Raw genomic sequence first — 25,406 nt, forward strand, 5'->3', positions numbered from 1 at the left:
GATATCTGGTATTGAGATCCCACCTACTTTGTTATTCTTTCTCAGGATTGCTGTGGCTATTCGGGGTCTTTTTTTATTCCAGATGAATTTTTGGCAAGTTCTTTCTAGGTCTGTGAAATATGCCGTTGGTATTTTAATGGGAAGTGCATTGAACTTATAGATTGCTTTGGGTAGTATGGACAGTTTGATGAGGTTGATTCTACCAATCCATGAACATGGTATGTTCTTCCATCTGTTTATGTCTTCCTCTATCTCTTTTCTCAGTGTCGTGTAGTTTTCCGTGTATAGGTCTTTTACCTCCTTAGTTAAATTTATTCCTAGGTATCTTAATTTTTTTGGTGCGATGGTAAATGGGATTGCTTTTTTAGTCTCTCTTTCTGTAAATTCATTATTGGTGTATAGAAATGCCATAGATTTCTTGGCATTAATTTTGTATCCTGCTACATTGCCGAATTCATTTATTAAGTCTAATAATTTTTTGATGGAGTCTTTAGGGTTTTCTATGTGCAGTATCATGTCATCTGCAAATAGTTAACGTTGATTCTTGTGGACTCTTGTTGAGTGATGTGATTGAAAGTAGTTTTATTATTATTTTTTTTATGCTTTGCTTTATTTTCTAGGCATATACTACTTTTATTGTAAGGAAAAAGCTGTTAAAGCAAGGTGATCAAATGATCAAAATAAGTAAGATCTTTTTGTTACAGAGGGCAAATTGGACTTGTGGTATAATGTCTATAAACCAGACCAGAGATTTAAGCCTAGTTGTATTATAATTTCTGTGGGTCATTTTCTTGATTAGTAGGGTATGTCATTTTGATTGGAGACGACTAAGGATTTACTAGAGATGTCATTTAAAGAAATAGAATGCATTTAAGAACTGCATACCTATGTAGCCATTCCATAAAACATTTTAAATAATTGTAAAATACATAGGAATGCCTTAAACAGCAGCAAATAATTAAATATAAAGATTCCTCAAACCATGGACCAAGAATGTTGGAGCAGTATGCCATAAAATAATTTCAATTAAGATACTTTAATTATAACTTGAAAATTTTATAAGAATTCGGTTTTTCATTGTATCTTAAGACACTATTTAAATTAACCTTCACCACTAATATGCTTCCTGGTGAGAAGAAAACACAGTTTGCCAATGAGCAGTTAGACTGGGTTTTCTCCTAAATAAATGCCAGTAATTATTTTTGGTGACTTCACATTTTCCCTGTATTAGGGAAATTGGGGATAGTTGGTAACTAAATAAAATTTTTATATTGTATGCTGAAAGAAAGCCGATGTATAAACTGTTGAAAAAGAGGACTGGGTAGAGAATCTCAAATTACCCAATGAGACTTCTATCAAAGGTGTTTTTGTTTTGTTTTGAACAGCCTTTCTGAGCTATAATTCACATACCATAAAGTTTACCCATTTAAAATGTAAATTAGTGTTTTTTAGTATAATTAGGGAGTTGTGTAACCATCACCATAATCTAATCTTAGAACATTTCATCATCCAAAAAGAACTACACACCCTCTTTCCCACCATTAGCAGTCATTCCCCATCCTCCTCAGCTCCAGGTAACCACTAATCTAATTTCTGTCTATATGGGTTAGCCTCTTCTGGACATCTATACTAATAAAAGGGTATTATGCTAATTAGACTGGGCGACCTTCCGGACGTTCTTCTGGACAAAGTCACGGTGGCGGGGTCGACGTAGAGGTGGTTAGGGGCCAAGAAGGGAGGGCAGGTGTGGGTGATCAGGCCAGTGGGGGGGGTGTTGGGGGTGATAAGGCCAATGGGGGGGCAGTTGGGTGTGAGCAGGCCGGCAGGGGGGGCCACTTGGGGGCGAGCAGGCTGGCAGGGGGGGGCAGTTTGGGGCGAGCAGCCCGGCAGGCAGAGTGGTTGGGGCAATCAGGCAGGCAGGCAGATGAGCGGTTAGGAGCCAGCAGTCCCGGATTGCGAGAGGGATGTCCTACTGCCGGTTTAGGCCCCTGCGGGATGGGGCCTAAACTGGCAGTTGGACATCCCCCGAGGGGTCCCAGATTGGAGAGGTTGCAGGCCGGGCTGAGGAACACCCCCTCCCCCCATGCACGAATTTTGTGCACCGGGCCACTAGTTTCATATAAATGGAATAATACAATATGTGACCTTTTGTGTCAGGCTTCTTTTACTAATATAGTGTTTTCAAGGATTACCCATGCTCTGGCATGTATCAGTACTTCATGTCTTTTTATCGCCAAATAATATTCCATCGTGTGGCTATACCACATTTTATTTCTCATTTCTCATTTGATGGAAACATGGCTTGTTTAAACTCTTTGACTATTATGATTATTGATGTTACAGACATATTATTAACTATAGTCACCATGCTCTACATTAGGTTTCCACAATTTATTTATCTTATAGCTGAATGTTTGTATCTTTGACCAACCTTTCCCCATTTCCCTTACTCCCTACCCACTGGTAACCACCATTCCAACCTCTATTCCTATGAATTTGACTTTTTCCTTTCCCACATACAGTGTTAGTGAGATCATGAAGTATTTGTCTTTCTGCATTCTGACTTTTTTCACTTAGCATAATGTCCTTCAGGCTGATTCATGTTGTCACAAATGTCAGGATTTTCTTTTGTAAAAAAGCTTAATAATATTTCATAATTTTAATCCATTTTTTATAGACTATATTTTTTACCCATACATCTGTCAATGGACACTTAGATTGTTTCTGTCTTGGTTACTGTGAATACTGCTGCAGTGAGTGGGAGAACAGATATCTCTTTGAGATAGTGATTTTATTTTCTTTAGATATATACCCACAAATGTGATTGCTGGATCATATATGGTAGTTCTAATTTTAACTTTTTGAGGAACCTCCACACTGTTTTCCATAATGGCTGTATCAATTTACATTCCCACCAGTGTATTCTCTTTTCTCCACATTCTCGCTAACATTTTGACTTTTTGATAATACTCATTCTAACAGATATGAGGTCAGATCTCATTGTGATCTCATTTCCTTGATGATTAATGATGTTGAGCATCTCTATATATCTGTTGGTCATTTGTATATCTTCTTTGGAAATATATATATTCTTTGAATATATATTTTTCAAAGTACTTCAAGGGCTTAAGTGGCAGGGACCTCAAGAGAGCCTTTGAGAAGCTGGTAATGTCCCATATCTTGATCTGAGAGGTGGTTACGTGTGTGTATTCATATATAAAAATTTATTGAGCAGTAAACCTAAGTTAGTGACTTATTGTCAATAAAAAAGGAAAAATAATTTATTGTCCTTTTTTTCTCATTTTACTATAGACTGGAGGAACTTCGTTACAGACCAGTGCTAGTCTGTGGATTGCTATTGAAGATAAAATCTGAGCTCATTCATTAGGCAAAGAAAATTCCTTGACAGTCTGGTCCAAGATCTCTTTCTGCCTTCACCTCCTGCCTCTTTCCCTCCCTGCCATATTTTGGATAGTCCTGGTGCAGCCCTCAGACTCATAGGGCTTTTTAATGTTATTTCATAATCCTTTTAACTCTCCAATCTGTGCCTCGCAAAATCCTACCCGTTCTCCAAGACCTAGTAGTCTTTTGGTTTCACAAGAAACATGCATGATGTTTTGTTCTGACATAGCATTTTATTAATAAATGTTTGAGGTAGCACTTAACCAATTTTTAAATTCACTTTTAAAAACTTTATTTCAAAATAATGATAGACTCAAAGGAAGTTACAAACATAGTACAAAGAGTCCATGTACACGTCACCCAGCCTCCCCCACTGGTGATGTCTTATATAGCTGTATTACAATAACTAAACCAGGAAGCTGACATTCATGAACTAATATTTTTATTCATCTTTTTACTTATTTTTCCCCATTCCCTGTGCTCTTCAATATAGTAGCCACTAGCCACATGCAGTAATTTTATTTAAATTACTTAAAATTATATAAAATTAAAAACTTAATCCATGGCCTCACTAGCCACATTTGAAACACTTAGTAGCCATCTAGGACTAATGGCAATCACATGGGTAGCACAGATACAGAATATTTCCATTGCTCTAAGTTCTTTTAGATAGCTTTGATCCAGGCTGAGTTCTTCTTGAGGGCAGACCTGCCTTATTCATCTTTATAGCTGCCATTCCTGGGCAGTATGGGTACTCAATCCATACCTGAATGATTGACTCTAGTTCTGTTTCTAGCAAAGCTAGAAATAAAGCTCAGGTTTCCTAATCCTAAGTTCACTGCTCTTTCCATGTGGACCTTAATTTTGTGAGCTCATTGATTTGTATCAGTTTTATTTATTTAAAAAAATATTTTTATTGATTTCAGAGAGTAAGGGAGAGGGAGAGAGAGACAGAAACATCAATGATGAGAGAGAATCACTGATTGGCTGCCTCCTGCATGCTCCCTACTGGAGATCGAGCCCGCAACTCAGGCATGTGCCCTTGACCAGAATCGAACCTGGGACCTTTCAGTCCACAGGCCAGTGCTCTACCTACTGAGTTCAAACCAGCTAGGGTGATTTGTGTCAGTTTTAGAAGGAGTATTAAAGTAATAATAAAAGGGCAATATGCTAATTAGACTGGACATCTTCCAGACATCCATCAGGACGTCCTTCTGGACAAAGCCATGGTGGCGGGGGGGGGGGGGGGGGGGGGAGGCTGAGGCAGAGGCGGTTAGGGGCAACCAGGCTCGCAGGGGAGCTGCAGTTTGTTAGGTAAGTTTAGATTTCAAAGGACCAGGCCATTCATATGCAAAAGCTTCTGTGCACAGCTTGGATGGGGCGGAGTCTCAGGGCGGAGCAAACAGCAATGGCTTCCCGTCAGCCCTGCCCTACGAGGCCCCCGGGTATCAGTGTCCTGTGGTAATCGCTGCAAGCACCTCTGAGAGAAAGCCGCCCTCGAGTTCCACCCGCTGCCAGACAGTCCAGTTTCTCCCCGTATGAGTCTGGGTCCCCAGAGTCTCGCCCGGAACTGGAGTTCAGAGCAGTCGGGAGCTTGTGTCTCCCTCCGGATTGAAAAAGCCAGCCGCGTACTCAGTTGCCAGCCCTTTCTGCGCGCGTGCGCCTCCGTACCTCTGCACTTTACTTCCGCAGCTCCTCTGAGTCTCAGTGTGCTTTTCTCTTCCCTTCTAGTTGTAGAATTTCCACTTAGCCAGACTTCCTGTGGTTCTGGATGATGTCCGTTTTGTCTTTTAGCTGTAGTTTTGAAGTTGTTGTGCTAGGCATCAGTTTAGGTGTGTCCCTATGCTGCCATCTTGGTTTCTCCTCTCTCAAACATTTTTGTTCAAAATAAAAAGATGAAGAAGTAGGAGGATGTGAAGGAGGGGGCGGGGAGGAGAAGAAAGGAAAAGAAAAAGAAAAATCACCTCTAGAGACCTTGTTGAAAAAGACAGATTCCTGGGCTCTACCCAGTTCTTCTCATTTGTCTGGGATGAAGCCCCCAAATCTATGTTTTTAGAGATGTGTTTCATAAGAGGAAAGATTATTTTTTTATTATTTTTATTTTTTTAAATAAATTTTATTGATTTTTTACAGAGAGGAAGAGAGAGGGATAGAGAGTTAGAAACATAGATGAGAGAGAAACATCGATCAGCTGCCTCTTGCACACCCCCTACTGGAGGTGTGCCCGCAACCAAGGTACATGCCCTTGACCGGAATCGAACCTGGGACCTTTCAGTCTGCAGGCCGTCGCTCTATCCACTGAGCCAAACCGGTTTCGGCAGAGGAAAGATTATTTGATGTGAACCTCAAGAAGGGCTTTATCTTCTGAGATGGACTCCCCATGGTCTACCTGAGGGCCCAGATTTTATGAACAATACGAGTCTAGCAGCTGGTTGCTCAGAGGGGTCCCTCGTGTACTCTGTATTTTGGGAAGAACCTCAGACTGAACTCTCTGCTTTCTCTTTCTACCCTGGCTTCCTTTTTTTACCAATGGATTGAGACCTGCCCTGTCTAATCAGGACTGCACAATTTTGATACTTCATTTTATAAATGGACCTAATTGGGACCCTGGATATGAACTACTGCTATAAAAAAACCCACCTCACCCAGCTGGTGTTGCTCAGTTGGTTGAGCTGTGTCCTATGCACCAAGAGGTCCCCGGTTTGATTCCGGTCAGGGCACATGCCAGGGTTGCAGGCTTGATCCCCAGTAGTTGGCGTGCAGGAGGCAGCCAATCAGTTTCTCTCTCATCAATGTTTCTATCTCTCCCTCTCTCATCCTCTCTCTCTAAAATCAATAAAATCATATTTAAAAACACCCCCCCGCCCCAAGCCTCTCCTTTAACTTGGTGGAACACAATTTAGGGTGCTACCTGAATCTGTCACCTGGGCTACAGCTCTTTTTGCTCAAATAAATGCTTTGAATTCTTTATTATAGCCTAAAATTAATTTTAGTTTACAGAACTCATGTAATGCACAGGTCTGAGTGCTGTCTTCCTAGTGTAGCCTTAGTGAAAGGTCCGTGAGTAAGTTTTCAGTCACTCTGACAGGAGAGAAGTGAAGCTGGGGAGTAGGAAATTAAAGGAAAGATAATTTTAGAATTAAGGACAGGCCTTAGTGTAAGAGCTAGATGGAGGACAGTGAGAACCTAAGGGATAGTGAGCATGCCTAAGAGAAAGGAGAAAGTCACCTGGGGACCAACCACCCCATAGCTGCAGTGCTGTTATCTTTGTGGGGTGGAGCATGGGAAAGCCTTAGGAAAGTGACTTTTGAAAGCAACTACATTTATTGCCTTGCAAGTGAAAATCTACCTGCATGCCATAGATCACCAGTTCTTGTCTTACATGCTGCTATAAACATGTATTGATTTTTCTCTTGTGTAGTAAGAAGAAAACATAACTTATAGACCATCTTCTGGCAGAAGATGATAGATTTGGATCATAAACGGGAGGCGTTGGAAGCCAGGAATCAAAAGTGAAGAAATTCTGCAAGCCTTTGGGTAAGAAAAGTGATGGATTTATTTTCTCACATGTCCCACATTATCATTATATGGTCATTTAATGTGAGTGTATTGCTTTTAAGCAGATACGTAACTTCACAAGTGTTAAGGAGAAGGTAGAATAAGCTGCTGAAAATGGGTCTTAAGCACACATTTCTCCTTAGGTTGCTTCTGCCAGCACTTCCTGTCATCACCTCTGCATTCACTTCTACCATTTGCCAGGACCCTTCACTTACTTCCCAGGTTAAAGCCTTAACCTAAAATACCTCATTAATAATGGTAGCTAGCATTTATTGACTTCTTCTTACTGCTAGGCTCCTTGCTGTTGTGCTCTCCTTGCATTCTTTCCTTCCTTTCTTGAAATACCTCAATAATCTAGATACTGTGATTATGACCCATTTTGTAGATGAGGCATGTGAGGTTCTAAGAAGTAATACAACTTGCCCAGGACGTCACAGCTAGGAAATGGCAGAATCAGGTTTTACAGTTGTGCTGGCTTCTGATTCCATACTTGCTGCCTTCTTCCTTCCTCTGACAGAGAAAAATGGGGAACCACACCCGCTCGTCCTCCAGCACACCAGAGCAGGTAGCCCAACTTGACAAACCTCTTTTGAAAGATTGTCAATCCCTGAGATTTAAAAGCATTTTAGTTTTCATTACAGAATAATTGAAAATTAGGAAAGAGAGCCCTAACTGGTTTGGCTAAGTGGATAGAGCATCAGTCTGCGGACTGAAAGGTCCCAGGTTCGATTCTGGTCAAGGGCATGTACCTTGGTTGCGGGCACATTCCCAGTAGGGGGTGTGCAGGAGGCAGCTGATTGATGTTTCTCTCCCATCAATGTTTCTAACGCTCTATTCCTCTCCCTTCCTCTCCGTAAAATATAAAATATATTAAAAAAAAAAAAGAAAATTAGAAAAGAGAAATAAATCACCTCTATTATTGCTGGCCTTACATAACTATGATTAATATTTCAATGTATTTGCTTTCAGGCTTTTTTGGCATATGTGTATATTTTCTTAGAGTACATACATTCTTTACTATTATGATTTTTAAAAAATAAATCTTTATTGTTCCGATTATTACAATTGTTTCTCTTTTTTCACCCTATAGCTCCCCTCCACCCGGTTCCTACCCCACCCTCTGCCCTTACCCACCCCCTACTGTCCTCATTCATAGGTGTACGATTTTTGTCCAGTCTCTTCCTACACCACCACACCCCTTTCCCCCTGAGAATTGTCAGTCCACTCCCTTTCTATGCCCCTGATTCTATTATATTCACCAGTTTATTCTGTTCATCAGATTTTTTATTCACTTGATTTTTAGATTCACTTGTTGATAGATATGTATTTGTTGTTCATAATTTTTATCTTTACCTTTTTCTTCTTCTTCCACTTCTTAAAGAATACCTTTCAGCATTTCATATAATACTGGTTTGGTGGTGATGAACTCCTTTAGCTTTTTCTTACATGTGAAGCTCTTTATCTGACCTTCAATTCTGAATGATAGTTTTGCTGGGTAGAGTAATCTTGGTTGTAGGTTCTTACTATTCATCACTTTGAATATTTCTTGCCACTGCCCTCTGGCCTGCATAGTTTCTGTTGAGAAATCAGCTGACAATCGTGTGGGTGCTCCCTTGTAGGTAACTAATTGTTTTTCTCTTGCTGCTTTTAATATTCTCTCTTTATCTTTTGCTCTTGGCATTTTAATTATGATGTGTCTTGGTGTGGTCCTCTTTGGATTCCTTTTGTTTGGGGTTCTCTGAGCTTCCTGGACTTGTAAGTCTATTTCTTTCACCAGGTGGGGAAGTTTTCTGTCATTATTTCTTCAAATAGGTTTTCAATATCTTGATTTCTCTCTTCTTCTGGCACCGCCATAATTCGGATGTTGGTATGCTTGAAGTTGTCCCAAAGGTCCGTACACTATCTTCATATTTTTGGATTCTTTTTTCTTTTTGCTTTTTCAGTTGGATGTTTTTTGCTTCTTCATATTTCAAATCTTTGACTTGATTCTTGCGATCCTCTAGTCTGCTGTTGGATATCTGTATATTATTCTTTATTTCAGTCAGTGTATGCTTAATTTCTAGTTGGTCCTTTTTCATATCCTTGATGGTCTCGCTAAATTTATTAGCCTTTTCTAGAAAATTCTTGAAAAACCTTATAACCGTGGTTTTGAACTCTATATCCAGTCATTTGCTTTCCTCCATTTCTTTCATTTGTGACCTGTTTTTTTGTCTCCGCATTTTGGCTGCTTCCCTGAGTTGATAGAGTGGCTTTGTGTGCTAGGTGTCCTATAGGGCCCAGTGGCTCAGCCTCCCCAGTTACCTAAGGTGGACACTCTTGGTGCACCCCTTTGTGGGCTGTGTGCACAGTCTTGTTGTAGTTAAGCCTTGATTGTTGTTGGTATCACTGGGAGGAATTGACCTCCAGGCCAATTGGTTGTGAGGATCAGTTGTGTCTACGCTGGGAGAACTTCTGTGCTGGAGACTTCCTTATGAGACAAGACTTGCAAATGCCTCTGTGCTCAGCTTGGATGGGGCGGAGTCTCAGGGCAGAGCAGACAGCAATGGCTTCCTGTCAGCCCTGCCCTAAGAGGCCCCTGAGTCTCAGTGTCCCGTGGTAATCGCTGCAAGCACCTCTTGAGTTTTGCCCACTGCCAGACAGTCCACTTTCTCCCCGAATGAGTCTGGGTCCCCAGAGTCTCTCCTGGAACTGGAGTTCAGAGCAGTTGGGAGCTTTTGTCTCCCTCCTGATTGAGAAAGCCAGCCGCGTACTCAGTTGCCAGTCCTCTCCGCGCACGCGCCTCTGTACCTCTGCCTTCTGCAGCTCCTCTGAGTCTCAGTGTGCTTTTCTTTTTCCTTCTAATTGTAGAGTTTCCACTCAGCCAGCCTTCCTGTGGTTCTGGATGATGTCCGTTTTGTCTTTTAGTTGTAGTTTTGAAATTGTTGTGCGAGGCAGCAGTTTAGGTGTTTACTTATGCCGCCATCTTGGTTTCTCACTATTATGATATTTTAAATATAAATAGAATTATCATACTCAGAGTTTAATGACTCTCAAAATGGTAACTTAAGACTTTTTTCAGTTTGAAATGCAAGAGGCCTAGCAAATGAGTGAATAAATGAATGAATGCTTCCATGTATAGAATATTACATGTTTGTCTGCTTGTCACTTTTGTTTGTTCTGTGTTCAGAGAGAGGGTCCATTGTTCTAGGTTAAATTTTGTATCACAAACAGTATCATGAACAAAGAACATACTCTCCCAACTCAAGTATGTTTTAGCTGTCTTTCTAGGTCTTGCTCAAATCCACACCCTTGATTAACTTTTCTTGATTTCCAAGCCCATATGGTCTTTCTCTCTGCTTTTTGGCTACACCTCACATTTGACATTCATCTTGTTCTCCACCTGCTAGATATAATGTTTTTGTCCTTTTTTCTTATACATTTTTCTATCCCCAGTGCTTTTTTCATGATATCACTTTTATTTTTTTTTAATTTTTTTAAAATTTTTTTTAAATTTCTTTATTGATTAAGGTGTCACATATTTGTCCTCATCCCCCCATTCCCATCCCACACCCCACCCCATGGATGCCCCCACCCCCTGTTGAACTTAACCGTTGGATAGGCTCATATGCATGCACACAAGTCCTTTGGTTGATCTCTCCCCCCTCCCCCCAACCTCCCCTATCCTCCCTCTTAGGCCCGATAGTCCGATCGATGCCTCCTTGTTTCTGGTTCTGTTCTTGTTCATCAGTCTATGTTGTTCATCATTTCCCCTAGATGAGCGAGATCATGTGTCACTAGAGATATACTTATAAGAACTGAATGTGAGACGAGCAATAATAGTTATGCTGACAGGCAGATGAATCAGTCTGTAGTGAGTTTCTTTCTGGACCAACAGTTCTTTAGAGACCCAATTTCAATGTCCACCAGTTCCTTATGTGTACATGTCAGCACTGACCCCTCAGCTCTGGATGGTGGACAAATGGTGGTAACGGAGCTCTGACTCCCTCTGGTTTGGTCTCGGCCGGACCCAGGGGCACGGCTTCACCGGGACTCAGGTGAACGTGGCCTCACCCAGACCCAGGGGCGCGTGGCCTCTCCCAGACCCAGGGGCGCGTGGTCTCACCCGGACCTAGGTGTGCGAGGCCTCACCCTGATCCAGGGACACATGGCCTCACCTGGACCCAGGGGTGCGTGGCCTCTCCCAGACCCAGGGGCGCGTGGCCTCACCCGGACCTAGGTGCGCGAGGCCTCACCCGGACCCGGAACCCAGCCTCACCCGGATCCAGGGACACATGGCCTCACCTGGACCCGGGGGTGTGAGGTCTCTCCCAGACCCAGGGGCGCGTGGCCTCACCCGGACCTAGGTGCGCGAGGCCTCACCCGGATCCAGGGACACATGGCCTCACCTGGACCCGGGGGCGCGTGGCCTCTCCCAGACCCAGGGGCGCGTGGCTTCACCCGGACCTAGGTGCGAGAGGCCTCACCCTGACCCGGGACCCAGCCTCACCCGGATCCAGGGACACATGGCCTCACCCGGACCCGGGCTCCAGCCTCACCCAGACCCAGGGGCGCGTGGCCTCACCCGGACCCAGGGGCACATGGCCTCCCCCGGGCCCGGGACCCAGCCTCACCCGGATCCAGGGGCACACGGCCTCACCCGGACCCGGGATCTAGCTTCACCTAGACCCAGGGGCACGTGGCCTCACCCAGACCCAGGGGCGCGTGACCTCTCCCAGACCCCTGGTCGCGTGGTCTCACTCGGATCCTGGGGCGCACGGCCTCACCCGGACCCGGGACCCAGCCTTACCCGGATCCAGGGGCACACGGCCTCTCCCGGACCCAGGATTCCGGCTTCACCCGGACCCAGGGGCGCATGGCCTCACCCGAACCCGGAATCCGGCTTCTCCTGGACCCAGGGGCGTGTGGCCTCACCCAGACCCAGGGGCGGGAGGCCTCACCTAGACCCAAGGGCGTATGACCACACCTGAGCCCAGAGGCTCGCAGCCTCGCCTGGACCCGGGTCTCAGCGGGGTTTCGTCTTCTTGATCCCAATTCCTGTTGGTCAATTCCCTCTCAGCAATTCCTTCGGTCATTTTCTCAGAGCTCCAGGGCGGCTGCCGCAGAACTCGTTGGGCGGCGGGCTCGGCGAAGCTCCGGTGTGCCCGGTGCGCGGCGGCGGGCTGGTCTGGTGTTGCCGCTTCGGCCCTTGGGTCTGCAGCGGTGGCCGGTCGCCGAGCATGCGCACCTGGCCGTTTCCGGGGCGTTGAGATTCTTGAAGGACTCAGAGGTCAGCAAGCGCGGAGTCTCCCACCCCATGTCTCCCAGGGGCTCGTCTGTCCGTGCTCGGCAGCGAGTGGAGCCGTCTCCTCAGCCGGAGACCGCCGGGGGAACTGTGCCGAGCACGTTCCAGGCCGCCCTTGTGTCACCTGAGCCGTAGTTCTTAAAATGTGGACTTTGGGTCACCGGCGTCAGCATCATCCCACGTACCCCTCTCTTTTATTCTAGTTGTAGAGCATCTGCTCAGCCAGCCCTCCGGTGGTTCTGGATGGTGTCTGCTCTGCTCTCCCGTCGTAGTCTCAAAATTGTTGTGGAAGGCAACGATCAGGCTTCCGCCCTATGCCTCCATCTTGGTCCTCCTTTGTATAGTTAAGTCTTGATTGTTGTTGGTGTCACTGGGAGGAATTGTCCTCCAGGCCAATTGGCCGTGAGGACCCTCTTTGTCTATATAGGAAGAGTTGCTGTGCAGGAGACATGTTTATGGGCCGGGTCTTGATGCAGCAATGCTTTGGCGTTCACTGAGTCTGCCTCCTGAATGTGACCCTTGTGCGCGTGGTTGAAATCTGGTGTCATCTCAACACCGACCACTAGATGCCCTCGTTTCTGGGTCTCCAATGTAGTGTAGGTCAGCTACTGCCTGAGGCACTCAGCAGGGAAAAGCTTCTGCTCAGCTTGGCTGGGGCGGAGTTACAGGGTGGAGCCTACAACCTTGGCTTCCTGTCAGCCCCGCCCTATGAGGTTCCTGTGTCTGTGTCCCTCTGTATTCCTTGCAAACACCTCTGAGAGAAACGCGCCCTGGAGTTTCGCCCACTGCCAAACAGTCTAGTCTCTCCCCTAATGAATCTGGATTCCCAGATTCTTGCCTGGAACTGGGTTTCAGTGTAGTTGGAACTGGGTCTCAGCGCAGTCTGGCGCTTCAGTGGCACAGGCAGCCTTCCCTCTTCTGCGCGCCTTCCCGTGCGCACCTCTGGAGCTCTGCCTTCCGCCACTCCTCTGTGCCTGCGCCCCACAGCCCAGATTCATTCCCCCAGCGTGCGCCTGGCTTCCCAGGGTTTCGCCCGGAACTGGGGTTCAGTGCAGTCGGAGCTGGTGTTCAGCGCAATCTGGAGCTTTTATCTCCTTCCTGCTAGAGAACGCCGGCCAGGCCGTCAGCCGCCCCTTCCTCTCCGGCTCCGTCCTCCCCACACGCGCACGTGCTCGTGTCTCCGCCCGTGTCTCCATACCTCAGGCTTTTACGGCTCCTCTGATTATCCTTGTGGTTTTCTTTCCTTCTAGTTGTGGGCATTTCAGTCCGCCAGCTTTCCTGTGGTTCTGGATGATGTCCGTTTTGACTTTTAGTTGTATTTTTGAAATTGTTGTGCCTGGCTGTAGGTTAGGTGTTTAACCTATGCCGCCATCTTGGTTTCTCAGGATAGTCTCCACTTTTATTTTTTTAGCATTTGGTATTTGAACCAAATTGCTATTAATTTTCCTGAGGTACTAGAATGATTTTATTTATTTATTTATTTATTTTTAAATTTCTTTATTGATTAAGGTGTCACTTATTTGTCCTCATCCCCCCATTGCCACCCCCCACCCCTCCCCATGGATGCCCCCACCCCCCTGTTGTCCTTAACCATTGGTTAGGCTCGTATGCGTGCACACAAGTCCTTTGGTTGATCTCTCCCCCCACCCCAACCTTCCCCTACCCACCCTCTGAGGCCCGACAGTCCGATCGATGCCTCCTTGTTTCTGGGTCTGTTCTTGTTCATCAGTGTATGTTGTTCATCATTTCCCCTAGATGAGTGAGATCATGTGTTACTAGAAATATACTTATAAGACCCGAATGTGAGACAAGCAATAATAGTTATGCTGACAGGCAAATGAATCAGTCTGTAGTGAGTTTCTTTCTGGACCAACAGATCTTTTGAGACCCAATATCAATGTCCACCAGTTCCTTATGTGTACATGTTGGCACTGACTTTTCAGCTCTGGATGGTGGACAAATGGTGGTAATGCAGGTCTGACTCCCTCTGGTTTGGTCTCGGCCGGACCCAGGGGCACGGCTTCACCCGGACTCAGGGGCGTGTGGCCTCACCCGGACCCAGGGGCGCGTGGCCTCACCCGGACCCAGGTGCGCGCGGCCTCACCCGGACCCGGGACCCAGCCTCACCCGGATCTAGGGGCGCACGGCCTCACCCAGACCCGGGACCCAGCCTCACCCGGATCCAGGGGCGCACGGCCTCACCCGGACCTAGAATGATTTTAAACTTTCTGGTGTGTCTTTCCATGCCTTGTAGGTCCCTATCACTGTAACCATGCCAGAAATGACGGAAAATGAGACTCCTACAAAAAAGCAGCACAGGTAAGTAGTAGCCATAGTTTAAAAATAATATCATTTTAGAAGATAAGAAGCAGAATTAGTCCCTACTTTATTAAATAGGTAATCCTTAGGGAACTTTCATTTGGGTGCCTAGAAAACCATTACTCTTTAAAAATGTGTGGATAGATAGAAATCGCTTTATAGAAAAAGGTACATAGTTAACATTTACCTGTTCTTATTCTGCAAGCAGTGTACCAAGTGTAATACCAAATCTATTCTAAATGTTTAGTTTCTTCTGAAAGTTTTTACTCCAAACAGGATTAGTCTTTGTAGATCTTAAGCTCATGCAGGCTGAATTCAGTTTGAATAGACATTTTGTGACATTAGAAACCGTTATGTCAATATGCATATCAGTACAATATTATTTTTGGTTCTTTATATATCCCCCCTTCTGGATTTCTACCATTTTGGCCAGTGTTTCTGCTTAGAATTACATGGCCAATGTTTCCATTAATTTTTAAAAAATATTTTTATTGATTTCAGAGAGAAAGGGAGAGGGAGAGATAGAAACATCAATGGTGAGAGAATCATTGATCAGCTGCCTCCTGCATGCCCTCCCTTGAACCTCCCCTCACACCTCCTCCTACCCCCCAGGGATCGAGCCTTCAACCCGGGAATGTGTCCTGATTGGAAATCAAACCTGTGACCTCCTGATTCATGGGCCGATGCTCAGCTGTTGAACTCCACTGGCCAGGCTGATTCCATTAATATTAAAATCACTATTCTCTTTTTTTACCCAATAGTTGTTAGAAAATGTTAATGTATTGAATAATAGTACCTGAAAGGGGAAAAATCAATCTTTTTAATAGATTAGCTTTTAATAAAATTTAAGGGTTTGGATAATTTAAGATACATAATTGCAAAAGATGGTTGAAATGCCACTTGTCAGTGCTTGGGTGCTGGTGGTTGCCATAGTTACCTTCCTGGGGATTTCCAGGTTCCTCCCAGCTGTTGCTTATCTCCTTTACACACTCACCTCCACCTCAGCCTGGGTGCCAGGCAAACATTAGAAGTCATCTACTCGTGCCCTGGCCGGTGTTACTCAGTGAATAGAGCATCGGCCTGAGGACCGAAGGGTCTCAGGTTCAATTCCCTGTCAAGGGCGCATACCTGGGTTGCAGGTTCCATCCCCACCCCCAGTTGGGTAGGTGTGGGAGGCAACCAATCAATGTTTCTCTCTTTCTCTCCCCTTCCCTCCCTTCTACTCTCTCTCAAAAAAAAAAAAAAAAAAAAGTCACCTACTTGGCACATTACTTCGAGAGTTGACTAGTTCCTTAATTACATTTTTCAAGTATTTTTTGTTGATTTGCTTCCTGACCAATGGCTTGTGGGTGTGTAGGAATAGAGAATTGTAGTTACTTTCAGAAATTGTGGATTCTAAATTTATATTGATGTATTTGCAGTTAAGTTTACATACATAATATATATTAAGATTACATACCATTATATATATTAACATTATAAATTTTATTTAGATAGTTTCTTATTGATGCAACAAATACAAATTCATAAAATTGATTTTTATGGTTCTCAAAATGTAAAGTGGTGAAAATGGCTTTCTATTATTTTCATGTTCCTTTTATCTCCACTTTTTGTTTCAGAAAGAAAAACCGGGAGACACACAATGCAGGTAGAAACAGCAATTTAAATTTTATTTGGTAACGTTTTTGTATTCAAAATGAAATTATACCACAGTTGATTATAAGCTTTTATGCTATATGTATAGAACCATTTTTAGAAAAGTCTTTCTTTCTTATTTTTAATTGACTGAACACCCCTGAAGCTCATGAAGATGGCTTGCTTATCATCTTCTGATTTATTGTCTATTTAGATATTTTAAGGGTTAATATACCCCTGGAGCTAGTGTGTTAAGTGATTTCACTCACTGAGTGATTTTAGTATTTTGAGTGATTCCAGATGTACTTTTCCTAAATAGAAAGTAGAGTATGTATCTTTGCAGAAATTCCACAGGGAGCTGGCTGCCTAGAGGAATAGGAAAGAGGTGAGCAGCAGGCTGTAGATTTTAAAGGTACCTACTTAAAATGTGAACAGTCTTAAGTTGTGAAGTCCTAATTATAGGAAGAAGTATAGAAAATATTTAATTTTATCTCAGACATCAAAATTACAGGCCAAAGCCAGATAAACATGTATAGAAGTAATTGCACATACATTTACAATTTGGTACATTTTATAACATTTATTTTCCATCAGAGACTTCACTAAAATTGATCTAAAAAAAAATAGAAGTTAATTTCTGTTATCTATATTATAATTGATACCTTCCTTTCCCTAACCCTGGGGAAAATTTTATCTATGGAGAGAAGTGTGGACCACTGGTGGAATATTGCTGTTCCCCAGAAGGGAGTTGACTGCCTTTAATTCCCCTTTATCACCATGGGTAAAGATTCTTAATGTTGTTGTTTTTACCTCCACACATTAAAAAGTCTGCTCCTAGATAACAACAGATACTATTGTTAGAGAATTCAGAAGAAAGGTGAACTATATGTATTGCTTTGCTTTATTTTTTGGCCATATGAGTTTAAGCTCTTTCGTATATGACCTAAATCAGGCATGTCAAACTCAAAGGCTAACACGGGCCAAATAAACAAGGTTTAGGTTTATGTGGGCCGCAAAAAAACAAAAGCTTCAATATTCATAGAAACGTAGGTTTATTTCGATAGAGACATGCTGAATACAAAGGGCTGAAATCAATGAGTAATCGTTAATATAAAATAATAGGACATTTTAATAAAAATTAATATTTTTTCTTGAACATTAACTTACCAGACACTGAATAACTGCACAGATTAGTAAGCGTAACGCAAATAAACCTATTTTTCTTGTCCTCCGAAAGTGAAATATTTCCTGTTGCCCACACCAAACAAGTCAGTCCAAGACTAATGACATGGCAGCCAGCTGCTAAAATATTTGCTGCTAGTATTAGTGGAGAGAAATGGTGCGCCTGTGCATAATGTGCATAAGGGAAATGAATGCCACACCATTATAGTAATCAGTCATTAGTGAACGTTATAGTTCATTATTAATAATTAATGTATAACAGGATATTATAAAAATTACGTTGTGAAATTTTTATTAAAACATCTCTTGCATACCGTTATATTGTCTGGGCCACAAAAATATTCGTTGTGGGCTGCATGTGGCCCGTGGGTCGAGTTTGACATGCTTGACCTAAATGTTTTATTGGTGTCAACTGTCACATGGTGCTGTAAATATGTTCTGATAGTAATTTATTCAGAATGATTAGATATCATTGAAAAGGATGTTCTTACTGCTAGATTCTGAAGCAAAAAGAGTATCTTTTGCAAAGCAAGACCTACTTATGCTACAATTTGAAAGATCATCCTTTTAGAAGCATTGGAATCTTATTAGACAGGAAGATTTTAGAAAACTTTCTCACAGAAAATAGCCAAGACCAATGTTTCTACTAACAGTGTCTTATAGAACTTATAGAAATTATTTAGGTAATGTCTTGTATCCTCTTTTATTTTTTTAATGTATTTTTATTGATTTCAGAGAGGGAGAGGGAGAGGAGAGAGAGAGAGAAACACTAATGATGAGAATCATTGATCGACTGCCTCCTGCAAACCCCCTACAGGGGAACTAGCCCGCAACCTGGGCATGTGCCCTTGACCGGAATCGAACCTGGGACCCTTCAGTCCGCAGGCCAACGCTCTATCCACTGAGCCAAATCAGCTAGGGCTCTTGTATCTTCTTGATCCTTCTATACAACTTTTAAAGTTGTAGCACATAAACCCGGAACATTTCCCAGTTCATTGAGAAGTTGTCAGATACCCAATTTCTTGGATGGGAAAATTTCTATGTGGCCAAAGTAAACAACCCAGATCCCATTTTCTTGTCTATTTTAAGTTATAACTAATAGCTGTTTCTATTCCACAAATGTTCTCCAGTCATCCTAATTTGTTTAGAAAGGTCTCATTTGCCCATCTTCTATAAAGAGGCAATTTTCTAGTAACTTAGTTTATTAGTGGGTTCTTGAAATTTGGTTGTTAAAATCTCTAGTAATACTTGAACTACAATATAATTGCCTAACAGTAATGTAATATTAGCAATTTGTTTATAATTTGAATTTAGTAATTATAGATCTCATTTTTAAAGGGTTAATAAAAGTATTGGCTATATCAATTTTCATAACACTAGACTTAATTTCTGACATTCTTAGAAATCTTACTAAAGTTAGTAGATACTATTAGATAAGATTTTCTTAGCCTAAAATTTCTTTATTAGGGAGAATGAAGCAAATTGTCTGTAGGTTTGATAAATGGATTTTCCCCTCTCTCTAGTGGAGAGGCATAGGAAGAAGAAAATCAATGCTGGGATTAACAGAATAGGAGAGCTGATCCCATGTTCCCCTGCACTGAAGCAGGTAAGAAGTCCCCTCATTTTTATTTGTAACTTGTGAACAGATAATCCCCATTGTTTAAATGGTTATTCTTGTTCCCTGTCATGAATAGTTTTTTGGAGTTAATAATTGTCTCATAATTTTTCATTCTCTTAAGTTTCTGTATGGCTATTTTTAATTCTTCCCACACTCCCAACAATCTCCTAGTACAGTTTTTACATGATCAAATGGACCATATCATTTCTAGATCTTTAAAATCTTGAATTATTCAGTCCCATGATTATATGTACTAGTATATGTATGCAACTGTATTTACTAGGCATTTCTTTTATTTTCTCCAATCATGTTCTTTACTATCTTAAATTCTTACCTAGAATCTTCTAAGGATGTCTTCTTTTGTTTTCCACACCTTATCAACCTCCACTAAAATCTCAGCTTATTTAAGATGACAATTTTCTCTAAGTGTTTTGTTTCTTCTGATAATGAGGATAAAGCCTGCTCACTGAAATCAAAACAATAAAAATGAAAACAACATGGAAGGCATAAAAAGATTAAAAAATAAATTGAATACTGTCAACAATAAAAAAATCTTAAAAATTCAGTTAAATAAATTTACATTCTATGCTCAAGTTATAATCATTGCTAAAACTTGTTACATATCTCTTTAGACATTGCTTTGTGACTATGTCTGAGTAGTTTCACAACTTGCTTTGTATTTTCACTCAGTGGTACCTAGTAGACTTAGTTGTAGATACCTTTCGTCAGGTGTTGTAACATTTTACTGGTTATATAGTACTAGAGGCCCGGTGCACAAAATTTGTGCACAGGGGGGTGGTGTCCCTCAGCCCAGTCTACACCCTCTCCAATCTGGGATCCCTCTCACAATCCAGGACTGCTGTCTCTCAACCGCTCGCCTGCCTGCCTGCCTGATTGCCCCTAACTGCTTCTGTCTGCCAGCCTGATCACCCCCTAACCACTCCCCTGCCAGACTGATCGATGCCTAACTTCTCCCCTGCCAGCTCGATTGCCCTAAATGCCCTCCCCTGCCGGCCTGGTCCCCCACAAAGGCCCTCCCTTGCCAGCCTGGTAGCCCCTAACTGCCCTCCCCTGCTGGCCTGGTCCCTCCCAACTGTCCTACCCTGCAGCCCTGGTCGCCCCCAACTGTCCTACCCTGCAGGCCTGGTCACCCCCAACTGCCCTCCCCTGCTGGCCTGGTCGCCCCCTACTGCCCTCCTCTGCAGGCCTGATTCCCCCCAACTGCCCTCCCCTACAGGCCTGGTCCCCCACAACTGCCCTCCCCTGCAGGCCTGATCCCCCCCTCCAACTGCCCTTCCCTGCAGGCCTGGTCCCCCTAAACTGCCCACCCTTGCAGGCCTGGGTCCCCCCCAACTGCCCTCCCCTGCAGGCCTGGTCCCTCCCAACTGCCCTCCCTGCAGGTCTGGTCACCCCTAACTGCCTTCCCCTGCAGGTCTGGTTGTCCCCAACTGCCCTCCCCTGCTGGCCTGGTTGCCCTCAACTGCCCTCCCCTGCAGGTCTGGTCTCCCCCAACTGCCCTCCCCTGCTGGCCTGGTCACCCCTAACTGCCCTCCCCTGCAGGCCTGGGCCCCCCCAACTGCCCTCCCCTGCAGGTCTGGTCTCCCCCAACTGTCCTTCCCTGCAGACCTGGTCCCCCCCAACTGGTCTCCCTTGCTGGCCTAGTCTCCCCCAACTGCCCACCCCTGCAGGCCTGGGTCCCTCCCAACTGCCCTCCCCTGCAGGCCTGGTTCTCCCCCCTCAGCTCCACTCCCCTGCAGGCCTAGTCCCTCCCAATTGCCCTTCCTTGCAGGCCTGGTCCCTCCCAACTGCCCTCCCTTGCTGGACTGATCACCCACAACTGCCCTCCCCTGCTGGCCATCTTGTGGTGGCCATCTTTTGTCCACATGGGAGCAGCCATCTTTGACCACATGGGGGCAGCCATCTTGTGTGTTGGAGTGATGGTCAGTTTGCATATCACTCTTTTATTAGATAGGACTAGAGGCCCGGTGCATGATATTCGTGCACTGAGGGGGTGTCCCTCAGCCGGGCCTGTGCCCTCTCGCAGTCTGGGACCACTGGCAGGATGTCTGCCTGCTAGCTAGCTTAGGCCTGCTCCCCACGGGAGTTCCCTATGTGAGCACTGCTCAGCCAGAAGCCGGGCTCGCTGCTCTTTAGTGCTGCCTCAGGGAGAAGCTCCCGCTACTGCTTTTGCACTCACCAGCCATGAGCCTGGCTTCTGGCTGAGCGGCGCTCCCCCTGTGGGAGTACACTGATCATCAGGGGGCAGCTCCTGCATAGAGCGTCTGCCCCCTGGTGGTCAGTGCTCATCATAGTGACTGGTCATTTCGCTGTTTGGTCAATTTGCATATTATCCTTTTATTATATAGGATTCCATTGTAATAGGATATCATCATTTGTGTTAGCCTTTTTTTAAAAATTTCTTTATTGATTAAGGTATCACATATTTGTCCTCATCCCCCCATTCCCATCCCAAACCCCTCCCCACGCATGCCCCCACCCCCCTGTTGTCCGTGACCACTGGTTAGGCTCATATGCATGCACACAAGTCCTTTGGTTGATCTCTCCCCCTTATCCCCACCCTCCCCTACCTTCCCTCTGAGGTCCGACAGTCTGATCTATGCTTCCTTGACTCCGGGTCTGTTCTTGTTCATCAGTCTATGTTGTTCATCATTTTCCCTAGATGAGTGAGATTATGTGCTACTAGAAATACACTTACAAGAACCAAAAATGAGACAAGCAATAATGGTTATGCTGAGAGGCAAATGAATCAGTCTGTAGTGAGTTTCTTTCTGGGCCAACAGTTCTTTTGAGTCCCAATTTCAATGTCAAACAGTTCCTTATGTGTACATGTCAGCAATAATATTTCAGTTTGGATGGTGGACAGATAGTGGTATTGCAGGTCCGACCCTCTCTGGTTTGGTCCTGGCAACCTGCAGTGACGCACAGCTGCTGACTGCTAGTATGGCAAGGCGTCGTCAGCGTCTTCCATCTCTGGACTGTTTCTCTTCTGTCTTCAAGGCTGGAGTAGTTAGTCCTGTCAATTCCTCTCTGTTGCAGGAATCCACATGGTCTCGGAGTTGTTTTCTGAAAATATACAAACATATTCTCGACCGAAAGTTAATAAAGGAATATTTTCTATAAATTTGACTTGTGATCCTTTTTCATTTTTTGCCCAAACGATTTTCCTTTGGCTTGTTTTGACACCATGTATGTTTTACATGGGTGTCTCGCTGTTAGCATTACAAATGAAAGTTAATTTTCTAAAGTAAAAATTTTCTAGATGCAATTTACTTACAGGATATTTTTCCTTACATGATATTCTTCTACTATCCCCCCTTTTTTGATTTAAATATTAGGAGGCTTTTGGAAATTTTATGATGTAGACTTGATAGCTTTTAAATTTTAATTTTTTGCACTAAAATATGACTGCTTTAGGTTCATTACATGTTATGCAATTTTACCATGAGATGAACTACCAATAAAAATTTTATTTATTTATTAATTAATTTTTTTAAAAAATAAATCTTTATTGTTCAGATTATTACAATTGTTCCTCTTTTTTCCCCCTATAGCTCCCCTCCACCTGGTTCCCACCCCACCCTCTGCCCTTACCTCCCCCCAATGTCCTCATCCATAGGTGTACGATTTTTGTCCAGTCTCTTCCCGCACCCCCCACACCTCTTTCCCCCCAAGAATTGTCAGTCCACTCCCTTTCTATGCCCCTGATTCTATTATATTCACCAGTTTATTCTGTTCATCAGATTTTTTATTCACTTGATTTTTAGATTCACTTGTTGATAGATATGTATTTGTTGTTCATAATTTTTATCTTTACCTTTTTCTTCTTCTTCCTCTTCTTAAGAATACCTTTCAGCATTTCATATAATACTGGTTTGGTAGTGATGAACTCCTTTAGCTTTTTCTTACATGTGAAGCTCTTTATCTGACCTTCAATTCTGAATAATAGCTTTGCTGGGTAGAGTAATCTTGGTTGTAGGTTCTTGCTATTCATCACTTTGAATATTTCTTGCCACTGCCATCTGGCCTGCATAGTTTCTGTTGAGAAATCAGCTGACAATTGTATGGTGCTCTCTTGTAGGTAACTGTTTTTCTCTTGCTGCTTTTAATATTCTCTCTTTGTCTTTTGCTCTTGGCATTTTAATTATGATGTGTCTTGGTGTGGTCCTATTTAGATTCCTTGTTTGGGGTTCTCTGAGCTTCCTGGACTTGTAAATCTATTTCTTTCACCAGGTGGGGAAGTTTTCTGTCATTATTTCTTCAAACAGGTTTTCAGTATCTTGCTCTCTCTCTTCTTCTGGCACCCCCATAATTCAGATGTTAGTACGCTTGAAGTTGTCCCAGAGGCTCCTTACACTATCTTCATATTTTTGGATTCTTTTTTCTTTATGCTTTTCAGGTTGGGTGTTTTTTGCTTCTTTGTATTTCAAATCTTTGACTTGATTCTTACGATCCTCTAGTCTGCTGTTGGATCTCTGTATAATATTTTTTATTTCAGTCAGTGTATGCTTAATTTCTAGTTGTTCCTTTTTCATATCCTCAAGGGTCTCACTAAATTTATCGGCCTTTTCTAGAAAATTCTTGAAAAAACTTATAACCGTGGTTTTGAACTCTATATCAGTCATTTGCTTTCCTCCATTTCTTTCATTTGTGACCTGTTTCTTTGTCTCCGCATTTTGGCTGCTTCCCTGAGTTGATAGAGTGGCTTTGTGTGCTAGGTGTCCTATAGGGCCCAGTAGCTCAGCCTCCCCAGTTACCTGAGGTGGACACTCTTGGTGCACCCCTTTGTTGGCTGTGTGCACAGTCTTGTTGTAGTTAAGCCTTGATTGTTGTTGGTATCACTGGGAGGAATTGATCTCCAGGCCAATTGGCTGTGAGGATCAGCTGTGTCTATGCCAGCAGAACTTCTGTGCTGGAGACACCCTTATGAGACAAGACTTGCTTCAGTGGGGCTTTGGTGCTCACTGAGTCTGCCCTCTGAGTGTGTCCTTTATGAATCTGAGGAATTGTAATCTGGATGATCCCACTCTGACCCCTGGGAACACTGGCTCTTGGAGCTCCAAGGAGGTGCTAATTTAGCCTCTGCCTGAGGCCACCCAGCAGGAGCTACGAAGAGATCTGCAGATTCCTCTTCTTTGTTTGGGTTTTGGAGGTGCCCAAATGAGGCCCAGCTGTGAAGCAATGCAAGCTGCTATGGGGCCTTGGGCCTTCTTTTGGAAGTTCTGGGTCTCACTGACTCAGCTGCAGTTTGTTAGGTAAGTTTAGAATTCAAAGGACCAGGCCATTCATATGCAAAAGCTTCTGTGCTCAGCTTGGATGGGGCGGAGTCTCAGGGCGGAGCAAACAGCAATGGCTTTGTGGGGCAAGATCTCAGGGTGGAGTAAATAACAATGGCTTCCCGTCAGCCCTGCCCTAAGAGGCACCTGGGTCTCAGTGTCCCGCGGTAATCGCTGCAAGCACCTCTGAGAGAAAGCCGCCCTAGAGTTTTGCCCACTGCCAGACAGTCCAGTTTCTCCCCGCATGAGTCTGGGTCCCCAAAGTCTCGCCTGGAACTGGAGTTCAGAGCCGTCGGGAGCTTTTGTCTCCCTCCCGATTGAGAAAGCCAGCCGCATACTCAGTTGCCAGCCCTCTTCGCACGTGTACCTCCGTACCTCTGCCTTCCACAGCTCCTGTGCGTCTCAGTGTGCTTTTCTCTTTCCTTCTAGTTGTGGAATTTCCACTCAGCCAGCCTTCCTTTGGTTCTGGATGATGTCTGTTTTGTCTTGTAGTTGTAGTTTTGAAATTGTTGTGCGAGGCAGCAGTTCAGGTGTTTACCTTTGCCGCCGTCTTGGTTTTTCTCTACCAATAAAAATTTTAGTTAACACTTTAGGAACAGCTTTTTGTCCAGTACAATTAATTTTTCTAGAATATTCTTGTTAGCTTTTTTTAAAATAAATAAATCTTTATTGTTCAGATTATTACAGATGTTCCTCTCCCCCCCCCCCCCCATAGCTCCCCTCCACCCGATTCTCCCCCACACCCCATGCCCTTACCACCCACCATTGTCCTCATCCATAGGTGTAAGATTTTTGTCCAATCTCTTCCTGCACCCCTCAAATCCCCTTCCCTGTGAGAATTGTCAGTCCACTCCCTTTCTATGTCCCTGATTCTATTATATTAACCAGTCCATTCTGTTCATCAGATTTTTTATTCACTTGATTTTTAGATTCACTTGTTGTAGATATGTATTTGTTGTTCATAATTTTTATCTTTACCTTTTTCTTCTTCTTCGTCTTCTTAAAGAATACCCTTCAGCATTTCAGGTAATCCTGGTTTGGTGGTGATGAACTCCTTTAGCTTTTTCTTACATGTGAAGCTCTTTTATCTGACCTTCAATTCTAAATGATAGCTTTG

General features: G+C 43.8%; 1 protein-coding gene across 2 annotated transcripts in view; it reads left to right on the plus strand.

Moving 5' to 3' along the window:
- Positions 1 to 25,406, plus strand: part of USF3 (upstream transcription factor family member 3) — a 53,853-nt gene that overhangs the window by 11,322 nt on the left and 17,125 nt on the right. The window contains exons 2-5 of one of the 2 annotated variants that reach the window (XM_008146605.3): positions 6,824 to 6,939; positions 14,496 to 14,560; positions 16,180 to 16,208; positions 18,901 to 18,983. In XM_008146605.3, the coding sequence (XP_008144827.2) occupies positions 14,514 to 14,560; positions 16,180 to 16,208; positions 18,901 to 18,983 (159 nt within the window). In that variant the 5' untranslated portion in view covers positions 6,824 to 6,939; positions 14,496 to 14,513. The remainder of the gene's footprint in view (positions 1 to 6,823; positions 6,940 to 14,495; positions 14,561 to 16,179; positions 16,209 to 18,900; positions 18,984 to 25,406) is intronic. The other variant, XM_054713963.1, reaches the window with a different exon arrangement.

The sequence above is a fragment of the Eptesicus fuscus genome, chromosome 3 (assembly GCF_027574615.1).
Source record: "Eptesicus fuscus isolate TK198812 chromosome 3, DD_ASM_mEF_20220401, whole genome shotgun sequence".
Taxonomy (NCBI): domain Eukaryota; kingdom Metazoa; phylum Chordata; class Mammalia; order Chiroptera; family Vespertilionidae; genus Eptesicus; species Eptesicus fuscus.